The 13,075-nt window shown below is 46.9% G+C and overlaps 1 protein-coding gene across 1 annotated transcript in view; it reads right to left on the bottom strand.

Annotated features, from left to right (window-relative positions):
* The window catches only part of paip1 (poly(A) binding protein interacting protein 1), an 82,665-nt gene that overhangs the window by 30,807 nt on the left and 38,783 nt on the right, over positions 1-13,075 (bottom strand). Inside the window, exon 2 of the mRNA XM_085967588.1 lies at positions 9,426-9,595. Coding sequence (XP_085823714.1) covers positions 9,426-9,595 — 170 coding nt within the window. The remainder of the gene's footprint in view (positions 1-9,425; positions 9,596-13,075) is intronic.

Raw genomic sequence — 13,075 nt, 5'->3', positions numbered from 1 at the left:
TCGGGAAACCAGGGTTGGAAGGGAGCTAAACAGAGCACAAGGGTCAATCTCTCAAAACAGGAACTGGGAAATCTGACAAAGGCACTTCTCGGGACCTTCAACAGATTCTTTTACTAGAAACTTATCACACGGAGTTTAGAAAAAAGCCACTAAATAAATGTCTCCGGCAGCACACAGATACAAGTTGCAGTACTGAGGAACTGCGGCGCAAAATGGGGCTCCATTCTCGCCCATGATCCTGCACGGGCCTATTTCTGAATCTCTCATGATCGCAGGGAGAAGGAAATTGTGTTTATATAGCACCGTATGTCAGAAAAGCCTCAAAACTCTTCACTTGCTACAAAGTACTTTGAATTGTGGAATCATACAGCACAGAATGAGGCCATTCGGCCCATCATGCCTGCGACGGCTCTTGAAAGAAAGAAACTTATACAAAGCGTATTACAGCAAATGAAGTACTTTTGAAGTGTGGTCACTGTTGTAATGTAGGAAACGCAGCAGTCAATTTGCGCACAGCAAGCTCCCACCAACAGCAATGTGATAATGACCAGATAATCTGTTTTAGTGGTGTTGGTTGCGCAGTCAATATAGAACTTTCAGTACCACTTCTAATCTTTCCCCATAGCCCTTTAAATTGAAGTTCCGCGACTGCTGTTACGTGGGCAAGTGCGGCAGTCATTTATCCCACAGCAAGATCCCACAAACAGCAGCAAGATGAACGGGCAGTTTGGGACGGGGCCTCAGTTTAAAGTTTGATCCAAGGGAATGGCAGCTCCAGCAGTGAAGCGATCCGATCCCTCAGTGCTGCACTGGAGTGCTGGCCTAGATTGGGAGCTCAAGTCTCTAACTGGGGCTTGAGCAGAGGAGGCACTGACGGAAGTGTTCATACATGGCAGAGAACAAGGAACGCACGCGAGCAATTCAAAGTAAGCAGAAACCCAGAGTAAATAACAGCACGGCTGTAGGCCTGTCTGTAAAAGTTATAGTTAATACAAGGAATGCACAAACAGATCCAGGTGTCAGCCCTGGCTCAGTGGGTCGCACCCTCGCCTCCCGAGTCAGAAAGTTGTGGGTTCAAGTCCCACTCCAGAGACTTGAGCAAATAATCTTGGTTGATACTCCCTCAACACTGCACTGTCGAAGGTGCCGTCTTTCGGATGAGACGTTAAACCGAGGCCCCTTCTGCCCTCTCAGGTGGATGTAAAAGATCCCATGGCACTTATTCAAAGACGAGCCGGCGAGTTCTTCCCGGTGTCCTGAGGCCAATATTTTTCCCTCAAACAACATCACCAAAACAGATTATCTGGTCATCATCACATTGCTGTTTGTGGGAGCTTGCTGTGCGCAAAGTGGCTGCCGCGTTTCCTACATTGCAACAGTGACTACACTTCAGAAGTACTTCATTGGCTGTAAAGCACTTTGAGACGCCCAGAGGTCGCAAAAGGCGCTGTAGAAATTCAAGTTTTTTCTCTCATGAAGCGCACAGCATTGAGGAATACAACAGCATGGGGCAGAGGATGAAAACAGACAGCGACAGATTAATCAACCTGTGCCGTTCCATTAGAAAATAACCACAGATCATTTTAAAATTTAGAACTGCCAGGCTAAACTGTGGTTGGTGGCATTCAAGGATTGATGATTTATGTCGACGCCTGAAGTATTACACGGATCAGGAGTCTGGTTCCAGGCTTGCTCTGCAATCACCGATGGTTCACATCGAATGCCAGTGTGGCCTGGTTGTTAGCACACTCGCCTCTGGGCCAGAAGGTTCAGGGTTCAATCCCCACACTCTGGCACTTGCACTCAATGATACCTCTGTGAGGGAGTGCTGCACTGTCCTGAGCAGAGGGCTTCTCGAACTGCTAAAGATCCCATGGCACAAATTCATGGCCAATGTTCCGCCCTCAGCCAGCACCACTGAAGCTGGTTAAGCGGCCCTTTTTCACACTGCTGTCTGTGCGACGATGCAGCTGCACGGTAGCTGCTTTCACCCACACCGCTCATTACAAAAAAACCGGGAAGCTCTCAGACACAGCCCCTCGAGCCTGTTCCGCCAGTTAATGAGATCATGGCCGATATGCATCTTAACTCTATTTACCCGCCTTGATTCCGTAACCCCCAATACCCTTACCTAACAAAAATCTATCAATCTCAGTTTTGAAGTTTTCAATTGCGCCCCCCCCCCCCCCCCCCCCCCCACAGCCTTAACAGGTTTTTGGGGGAGTTTTCCACTACCCTTTGTGCAAAGAAGCGCTCCCTGACTTCACCCCTGAATGGCCTGGCTTTAATTTTAAGGTTATGCCCCCTTGTTTTGGACTCTCTCGCCAGAGGAAATAGTTTCTCCCTGTCTGCCCTATCACCTCCTTTAATCATTTTAAACATGTCAATTGGATCACCCCTTCCTCTTCAATACGCAAGGGAATACAAGCCAAGTCTATGTCACGTGTCATCATAACTTAACCCTTTTTAGCCCCGGTATCATTCTGGCGAAATAAAAACAGGAAATGCAGGCAACCACTCAGCAGGTCAGGCAGCATCTGTGGAGAGAGAAACAGAGTTAACGTTTCAGGTCGATGACCTTTCGTCGACAACCTGAGTATTTCCAACATTTTCTGTTTTTATTTCAGAATGCCAGCAGCCACAGTATTTTGCCGTTGTATCATTCTGGTGAATCTGCACTGCACCCCCTCCAGGGCCAATCTATCCTTCCTGAGGTGAGGTGCCCAGAACTGAACTCAGTACTCCAGATGGGGTCAGGCCAGAGTTTTATACAAGTGTAACATTCTGATAGATACGAGAGCCTTTTCACCCTTTCAAAAATTTGATTCACAGACTGAGCCTTTCAGCACCAGACCAGCCAGCAGCAGAGCACGATGAACTCCAGTGGCAACACAAAGCAGGGCAGGAGAAGCCAACCCGCCCCACGGCAAAGCCACTCCAGCAACACCCAACACTGAATTAGAAATGTCTGCATTTACTCAAGAAACGAGCAATGCTGAGAACTGACTGGGAGGAGTTACTGAGTGACAGTGTGAGGGAGCTGGATTATCAGTAGAGATAGTCAGTAATACAGGATGCTGGGGGGAAGAGAGGTTACTGAGTGACAGTGTGAGGAAGCTGGATTATCAGTAGAGATAGTCAGTAATACAGGATGCTGGGGGGAGAGGGGTTACTGAGTGACAGTGTGAGGGAGCTGGATTAACATCAGCAGAGATAGTCAGTAACACAGGGTGCTGGGGAGAGGGGTTACTGAGTGACAGTGTGAGGGAGCTGGATTAACATCAGCAGAGATAGTCAGTAACACAGGGTGCTGGGGAGAGAGGTTACTGAGTGACAGTGTGAGGGAGCTGGATTATCAGTAGAGATAGTCAGTAATACAGGATGCTGGGGGGAAGAGAGGTTACTGAGTGACAGTGTGAGGGAGCTGGATTATCATGTCTTCTGCGACTAACCTAGGGTGCTTCAACAATCATGCAATTTCTACTGTGTACTACTTAAAGGATCCTCATACATTAGTTTCAGGCCAGTTCACCAATCACTTCAGTTTATACCTCTTGGTGAATTTTTATACTCTTCGAAGTGAAAGATTTTAGTGCTCCAAACCTTAATGTCAGTATCAAACACTCCCAGGGCAGGCACAGCATGGGTTAGATAGAGTATAGCTCCCTCTACACTGTCCCATCAAACACTCCCAGGGCGGGTACAGCACGGGTTAGAGACAGAGTAAAGCTCCCTCTACACTGTCCCATCAAACACTCCCAGGGCAGGTACAGCACGGGTTAGATACAGAGTAAAGCTCCCTCTACATTGTCCCATCAAACACTCCCAGGGCAGGTACAGCATGGGTTAGATACAGAGTAAAGCTCCCTCTACACTGTCCCATCAAACACTCCCAGGGCAGGTACAGCACGGGTTAGATACAGAGTAAAGCGCCCTCGACACTGTCCCATCAAACACTCCCAGGGCAGGTACTGCACAGGTTAGATACAGGATAAGGTTCAGAGCTTGCTTCACAGTGGACCTTCACAGCCATCAGACTTAGACTCAATTCAAACATGGATCTCAGGAGATCCAAGGCCTGGGCAAATTCTTCACCTCTCCAGAACATTTCTTTTGACATTTTAGTAACACAAAATCCGAATAATGTTAAAAGGAATGCTAATTCTTTGTAACGAAGGGCAAGATAACATGGTCAGGCCTGTCCAGGCTGACCCGATTAGATGCTGCAAACTTGGGCAACCCCTCCCCAATTGCCAACAAAATAACGCCCGGGGTGGCAAAAAGAACGAGGCCAATTACAGTAAATACTCTGGAAACTGCTCCCCACCCTGAGAAGGTGGGCAGCTGTCCAAGGTTCAAAGACTATATCAGCTATGGAAGTGCATACCATAGAGCCTCAGGGGCCTTGTGCCTAACATTTAAGGACGAAAGAACGTGCATTTCTACAGCGCCTTCAACAACCGCAGCTGGTCCTAAAGCACTTCGCAGCCAATGAAGTGCAGTCACTGTTGTAATATAGGCAACGCGGCAACTAATTTGCGCACAGCAAGCTCCCACCCAACAGCAATGTGATAATTTAACAGATAATTATTATTATTTTTTTTTAGTGATGTTGGTGGAGGGATAAATATTGGCCAGGACACCAGGAGAGAACTCCACTGTTTTTCTTCAAAATAGTGCCGTGGGGTCTTTTAAGTCCACCCGAGAAGGTAGATGGGGCCTCGGTTTAACGTCTCATCTAAAAACAGTACCTCAAACGGTGCAGCACTCCCTCACTACTGCACTGGGAGTGTCAACCTCGATTTTTGTGCTCAAGTCTCTGGAGTGGGACTTGAACACACGACCTTCTCACTCAAAAGCAGGATTGCTACCCACTGAATCATAGAATGGTTACAGCACAGAAGGCGGCTATTCGGCCCGTCGAGCCTGTGCCGGCTCTCTGCAGGAGCACTTCAGCCAGTCCCACTCTCTCGCCCTTTCCCCGTAGCCCTGCAAGTTTCTTTCCTTCAGATACTTATCCAATTCCCTTTTGAAAGCCGTGATTGAATTTGCCTCCACCACCCTTTCAGGCAGTGCATTCCAGATCCTAAACACTCGCTGCGTAAAAAAGTTTTTTCTTACGTGGCCTTTGGTTCTTTTGCCAATCACTTTAAATCTGTCCCCTCTGGCTCTCGACCCTTCTGTCAATGGGAACAGTTTCTCTCCATCTACTCTGTCCAGACCCCTCATGATTTTGAACACCTATCAAATCTCCTCTCAATCTTCTCTGCTCCAAGAACAACCCCAGCTACTTCCAGTCTATCTACGTAACTGAAGTCCCTCATTCCTGGAATCATTCTCGTAAATCTTTTCTGCATCCTCTCTGAGGCCTTCACATCCTTCCTAAAGTGCGGTGCCCAGAATTGGACACAGTACTCCAGTTGAGGCCTAACCTGTGTTTTATAAAGGTTCATCATAATTTCCACACTTTTGTACTCTATTTATGAAGCTCAGGATCCCGTAAGCCTTTTTAACTGCTTTCTCAACCTGCCCTGCCACCTTCAATGATTTGTGCACACATACCCAGATATCTACCTGTTCATTTAGGATTGTACCATTTAGTTTATATTTCTTCTCGTTCTTTCTACCAAAATGTATCACTTCGCACTTTTCTGCCTTAAATTTCATCTGCCACGTGTCCGCCCATTTCACCAGCCTGTCTATGTCTTCCTGAAATCTATCACCCTCCTCCTCACTGTTCACTATACTTCCAAGTTTTGTCTCATGTGCAATATATATTAATATATATCAAGAAAAGCAGTGGCCCTAGAAGCGATCCCTGGGGAACACCACTGTATACCTTCCTGCAGTCCGAAAAACAACCAATCACTAAGCCAATTCTGTATCCATGCTGCCACTGTCCGCTTTATTCCATGGGCTTCAACTTTGCTGGCGAGCCTATTATGTGGCACTTTATCAAACGCCTTTAAGAAATCCATGTACACTATGTCAATTGCATTACCCTCATCAACCCTCTGTTACCTCATCAAAGAACTCAATCAAGTTAAACACAATTTGCCATTAACAATCCTGTGCTGGCTTTCCTTAATTAATCCACAATTGTCCAAGTGACTGTTAATTTTGTCCCTCATTACTGTTTCTAAAAGTTTCCCCACTACTGAGGTTAAACTGACTGGCCTGTAGTTGCTGGGTTTATCTTTGCACCCTTTTTTGAACAAGGGTGTAACATTTGCAATTCTCCAGTCCTCTGGCACCACCCCCGTATCTGTGCAGGATTAGCACATTATGGCGAGTACCTCCATGATTTCCTCCTTAACCTTGCTCAGCATCCACTCCTGGTGACTTATCTACTTTAAGTACAGCCAGCCTTTCTAATAACTCCTCTTTATCAATTTTTATCCTATCAAGTATCTCCACTACCTCCTCCTTCACTTTGTCTATGGCAGCATCCTCTTCCTTGGTGAAGACAGATGCAAAGTATTCATTTATCACCTCAGCCATACCCTCTGCCAGGCAGCCCATTGTTCCACTACAGTTTTGCCTGCCAATCTTTGATTCCAGTTTACCCGGGCCAGATCCATTCTCATCCCACTGAAATTGGCTTTCCCCAATTAAACATTTTTACTCTAGGTTGCTCTCGGTCCTTTTCCATAGCTAATCTAAACTTTATATGATCACTGTTCCCTAAATGTTCACCTACTGACACTTGCTCCACTTGACCCACTTCATCCCCAGAACCAGATCCAGCAATGCCTCCTCCCTCGTCGGGCCGAAACATACTGATCAAGAAAGTTCTCCTGAACACACTTCAGAAATTCTTCCCCTTTTCTGCCCTTTACACTATTACAATCCCAGTCTATATTAGGATAGTTGAAGTCTCCCATTATTACTACAGTTCTTGCACCTCTCAGTAATTTCTCTGCAAATTTGCTCCTCCATATCTTTCCCACTATTTGGTCTATGGAATACACCTAGTAGTGTAATGGCACCTCGATTATTTCTTAACTCTGGCCATATAGATTCTGTCCTTGACCCCTCCAGGACATCCGCCCTCTCCAGCACTGTAACATTCTCCTTGACCAATACTGCCACCCACCTCCTATCTTTCCTGAACACCTTATAACCAGGAACATTTAATACCCAATCCTGCCCTTTTTGGAGCCAGGTCTCAGTTATTACATAGGGTTATATACATAGGATATACGGCACAGAAACAGGCCATTCGGCCCAACCAGTCCAATGCGGCTTTTATGCTCCACACGAGCCTCTTCCTATCTTTCCTCATCTAACTATCAGCATAACTCTCTATTCCCTTTTCCCTCATATGCTTGTCTAGCCTCCCCTTAAATACATCTATAACTATTCGCCTCAACCACTCCCTGTGGTAGCGAGTTCCACATTCTCACCACTCTCTGGGTAAAGAAGTTTCTTCTGAATTCCCTATTGGATTTCTTGGTGACTATCTTATATTGATGGCCTCTAGTTTTGCTCTTCCCCACAAGTGGAAACATTCTCTCTGCATCCACTCAAAATTTTTCATGATTTTAAAGACCTCGATTAGGTCACCCCTCAGCCTTCTCTTTTCAAGAGAAGAGAGACCCAGCCTGTTCATCCTTTCCTGATATGTATACCCTCGCATTTCTGATATCATCCTTGTAAATCTTCTCTGCACCCTCTCCAGTGCCTCTATATCCTTTTTATAATATGGTGACCAGGACTGTACGCAGTACTCCAAGTGTGGTCCAACCTAGGTTCGATACAGGTTTAGCATAACTTCCCTACTTTTCAAATCTATACCTCTAGAAATAAATCCTAGTGCTTGGTTTGCTTTTTTTATGGCCTTGCTAACCTGTGTTGCAACTTTTAGTGATTTGTGTATTTGTACTCCAAGATCCCCTTGTTCCTCTACCCCACCTAGACTCGCACCCTCTTAAGTGCTAAGTGACCTCCCTAATCCTACCAAAATGTAATACCTCACATTTCTCTGTGTTGAACTTCATTTGCCAATTCTATGCCCATTCTGCAAGTTTATTAATGTCCTCCTGTAATTTGCCACATCATATTCCCATGTGGCTAATTGTGCCTGCAGCTCACTTACCTTGTTTACTACGCTTTGTGCGCTCACATACAATCATTATAAATCCATCTTAGACCATCCTGTATTCTTAGTTTGACCCCACCTAATATCTTACTATTTCTTACTTTAGTGCTCTCTGCCTCTCCCAATCCTTTGAGCACTTTATTTCCCCTTTCTAATTGTTACATCCTGGTGCCCATCCCCCTGCCAATTTAGTTTAAACCCACTCCAACTGCACTTGCAAACCTCCCCGCGAGGATATTGGTTCCGGCCCTGTTAAGGTGCAACCCATTCGGCCTGCACAGGTCCCATCTCCCCCAGAACCGGTCCCAATGCCTCAGGAATCTAAAGCCCTCCCTCCTGCAACATCTCTCCAGCCACGCATTCATCTGCGCTATCCTCACTCGCGCATGGCACTGGGAGTAATCCGGAGATTACTAACTTGGAGGTCATGCTTTTTAATCTCTTTCCTAGCTCCCTGAAATCTGCCTGCAGGACCACATCCCTCTTTCTACCTATGGTCCATGACCTCTGGCTGTTCACCATCCCGCCTCAATGTTCTGCAGCTGCTCGGTGACATCCTTGACCCTGGCACCAGGGAGTCAACATACCATCCAGGAGTCACTTCTGTGGCTACAGAAACGCCTGTCTGCTCTCCTAACTATCGAATCCCCTACCACTATCGCTTTCCCACTCTTCTACCTCCCCCCCTGTACAGCTGAGTCACCCATGGTGCCGCAGACTTGGCTCTGGCTGCAATCCCCAGAGGAACCATCGCCCTCACCAGTACTCAAGAACCGAATACTGGTTGGAGAGCGAGATGCACTCAGGGGACTCCTGCACTACCTGCCTGGTCCTCCTCTTCTGTCTGGCGGTCACTTGAAATCATGCCCCCATTAATCTGCTCATATTGCAAGTCGTTACCACCAACAGATCCTGGACTTCTGATTCAGTCACCAATGCAGCGACAGTGCCAAGAACGGCTCTTTCCAAACCTTCAGGCCCACAGAATTCAAACAGGACAAACCAGTGGAGAACAGTAAGCACAAAGTGCCAGGAGCCGAATGGGCTCCTTCTGTGTGGAACGATTTCATGACCCTGCTGTCTGGATTGAGGGCCGTATTGCCTGGGCTTGGACAGGGCACCGAGCCATCCCGGCCACAGGACAAGAGACCTTGGCTGCCCATGCCGCGTCACTAGTTGAATTTAACTCACCAGCACACCAGCCTAGAACCAACCAGGAACGCCAAATAAAACAAGAAAGTTAGAAACGTATGGGGAATATTTAATCTTGTGGCGCTTTCCCTAAACTGTACAGCATTGATTGGTACCTTCTCTCCATACTCACCGACGACATCGCCATGAAGCCTGGTGGGTAGAACTCTGGTGCGCTGGCCGATAGTTTCGACTGGATGATGAATGCTTCCACCCTCTGTGGTTTAACCATGGCCATGTTTGTGCTGTGCGGCAAATACTGGTCGTGGGATCCCAATGCCGTCTGCCCTCGGCTGCTGCTATCTGGAAAATTACAACAACAAAAGTCTTGAAATTTTTCTGCGCCTTCCTCCGTCCCCCCACCTCCAGTGACCCAAAAATAATTCCTCATGGAAGCTTCTTGCTTCCACTCAACAAGGGTCCAGTTCATATCCTTCTGATCTTTTTGCCATCGTGGGCACCATGGAGACTCGGAACACCTAGAAAGCTTGAATCCATGCTCCGGTTAGTCTGCAAATATCTCAACTTGCTGTTACTAACAGATCCCGGTGTTCTGAGAGGGATCCTTCTGAAACTCCAGACCCGTAAGATTCAACAAGGCCAAAGCAGTCAATGAGAAAGGAAAGCACAAATAGGTTTGCGGAATTGACTGCCGAGGCTTGGGGCCAGAAATAATCCACAAGCACGCCAGCCACGCTTGTGGAACTCCGCCTAGTGACATCAGTGATAACTGAACCCCTCACATCTGCAGGGTTTGGAATTACAAGACAACTCCAGGGTGACGGGAACGTACAAGCATCTGCTTGTCCTTTGGCCAGGTTTCACAGCCTGAGCGGGTAAAGATTCTGAGTTACAGGGGTTGTCGACGTGATCCGAGCCAAGTATAAGAATGATCCTAGGAATTGCTGGACGGAAAAGAGACCACGGTCAATCTAGGTGGTCGCATGATGCAACGATAATGGAGTTGTTGACTAATCACAGCCATCAATCTCTATCAATGAGTCTACAACAGATCCAGACATGAGGCGAGGAAAACCCCCAGTGGTGGAGAGCTTGAGACCATTAGTGCAGTGGTAATGTCACTGGGCTAGTAATCCAGAGGCCTGGATTAATGATCTGGAGATACGAGTTCAAATCTCCACCATGGGAATTTAAATTTAGGGCAGCACGGTGGCATAGTGGTTAGCACTGTTGCCTCACAGCGCCAGGGACCCGGGTTCGAATCCGGCCTCGGGCGACTGTCTGTGTGGAGTTTGCACATTCTCCCCGTGTTTGCGTGGGTTTACTCCGGGTGCTCCGGTTTCCTCCCACAGTCCAAAGATGTGCGGGTTAGGATGATTGGCTATGATAAATTGACCCTTAGTGTTAGGGGGATTAAATACGTGGGGTTACAGGGATAGGGTGGGATATGTGTTGGTGTAGGGGTTACGGGGATTGGGTGGGATATGTGTCGGTGCAGGCTCGATGGGCCGAAATGGCCTCTATCTGCACTGTGGGGTTTATGTGATTCTGTGCTATGTCCATTTAATGAAAATGGTCAGAAACAGCTAAACTTTAACCTCTGGTATGACGGTATGTAAATTACTCCAGATTAATTCACATATTCTGGGACTGTTCTCCACTCACTATAACACATAGCATACTCCCGGAAGAAACTTTTCCTTTTTTTTTTTGCCCCCTCTTATGCAGATCTTGGACCACGTACCTTCTGAGGCTGAAAAGTTGAGTTGCCCTCATCTCGCTGCCAATGCAACCCTCCTGTCAGTTACTTTGGTGGGTGGGGATTTGGTGAAGGGAGATGCATTTAGCAGCTGGTGGCAATGCACCACCCCCCCCCGCCCTCACCCTGGCTTCCAACTCAGCACCTCCTTAAACTGGGAAGGCAGAGTAATAAGGACAGAGCAGATCAAACCTACATCCATGCACTCTTCCCCAAGAGGAAGCCCCCAAAGTGCAGCCCTCTTTCGGATGAGTTGTTAAACTGAGGCTCTGTCTGTCTGTTAAACATCCCAAGCAGTCGAAGAGGAGCAAGGAATTCTATTGATGCCCAAGCCATCATTCCTCACTCAACCAATACCAGCAAAGAAACACATTGACTGGCCGTTCGTCTGATTGGTGTATATTGGATGCTGCTCCAATGGTATGGCTGCCTACCCGGCAACAGCAGCAGGACTCCAAAACCCAATTCCTTGTACAAGAAGTGCTTCGACGTGTTAAGGAGCTGCCTAAACCCAATTCCTTGAACAATAAGTGCTTCGACGTGTTAAGGAGCTGTCTAAACCCAATTCCTTGAACAATAAGTGCTTCGACGTGTTAAGGAGCTGTCTAAACCCAATTCCTTGAACAATAAGTGCTTCGACGTGTTAAGGAGCTGTCTAAACCCAATTCCTTGTACAATAAGTGCTTCGACGTGTTAAGGAGCCGTCTACACCCAATTCCTTGTACAAGAAGTGCTTCGACGTGTTAAGGAGCAGTCTAAACCCAATTCCTTGTACAATAAGTGCTTCGACGTGTTAAGGAGCCGTCTACACCCAATTCCTTGTACAAGAAGTGCTTCGACGTGTTAAGGAGCAGTCTAAACCCAATTCCTTGTACAAGAAGTGCTTCGACGTGTTAAGGAGCAGTCTAAACCCAATTCCTTGTACAATAAGTGCTTCGACGTGTTAAGGAGCTGTCTACACCCAATTCCTTGTACAAGTAGTGCTTCGACGTGTTAAGGAGCCGTCTAAACCCAATTCCTTGTACAAGAAGTGCTTCGACGTGTTAAGGAGCCGTCTACACCCAATTCCTTGTACAAGAAGTGCTTCGACGTGTTAAGGAGCTGTCTAAACCCAATTCCTTGTACAAGAAGTGCTTCGACGTGTTAAGGAGCCGTCTACACCCAATTCCTTGTACAAGAAGTGCTTCGACACGTTAAGGAGCCGTCTAAACCCAATTCCTTGTACAATAAGTGCTTCGACGTGTTAAGGAGCTGTCTAAACCCAATTCCTTGTACAAGACGTGCTTCGACGTGTTAAGGAGCTGTCTAAACCCAATTCCTTGTACAAGAAGTGCTTCGACGTGTTAAGGAGCTGTCTAAACCCAATTCCTTGTACAAGAAGTGCTTCGACGTGTTAAGGAGCTGTCTAAACCCAATTCCTTGTACAAGAAGTGCTTCGACGTGTTAAGGAGCCGTCTAAACCCAATTCCTTGAACAATAAGTGCTTCGACGTGTTAAGGAGCTGTCTAAACCCAATTCCTTGTAGAAGAAGTGCTTCGACGTGTTAAGGAGCTGTCTAAACCCAATTCCTTGTACAATAAGTGCTTCGACGTGTTAAGGAGCTGTCTAAACCCAATTCCTTGTACAAGAAGTGCTTCGACGTGTTAAGGAGCTGTCTACACCCAATTCCTTGTACAAGAAGTGCTTCGACGTGTTAAGGAGCTGTCTAAACCCAATTCCTTGTACAATAAGTGCTTCGACGTGTTAAGGAGCTGTCTAAACCCAATTCCTTGTACAAGACGTGCTTCGACGTGTTAAGGAGCTGTCTAAACCCAATTCCTTGTACAAGAAGTGCTTCGACGTGTTAAGGAGCTGTCTAAACCCAATTCCTTGTACAAGTGCTTCGACGTGTTAAGGAGCTGTCTAAACCCAATTCCTTGTACAAGACGTGCTTCGACGTGTTAAGGAGCTGTCTAAACCCAATTCCTTGAACAATAAGTGCTTCGACGTGTTAAGGAGCTGTCTAAACCCAATTCCTTGTACAAGAAGTGCTTCGACGTGTTAAGGAGCTGTCTAAACCCAAT

This window comes from Somniosus microcephalus, chromosome 1, assembly GCF_052327205.1.
Source record: "Somniosus microcephalus isolate GS21.2 chromosome 1, FLI_Smic_1.0, whole genome shotgun sequence".
Lineage (NCBI taxonomy): Eukaryota > Metazoa > Chordata > Chondrichthyes > Squaliformes > Somniosidae > Somniosus > Somniosus microcephalus.
This window is presented reverse-complemented; position numbering and strand designations above follow the sequence as displayed.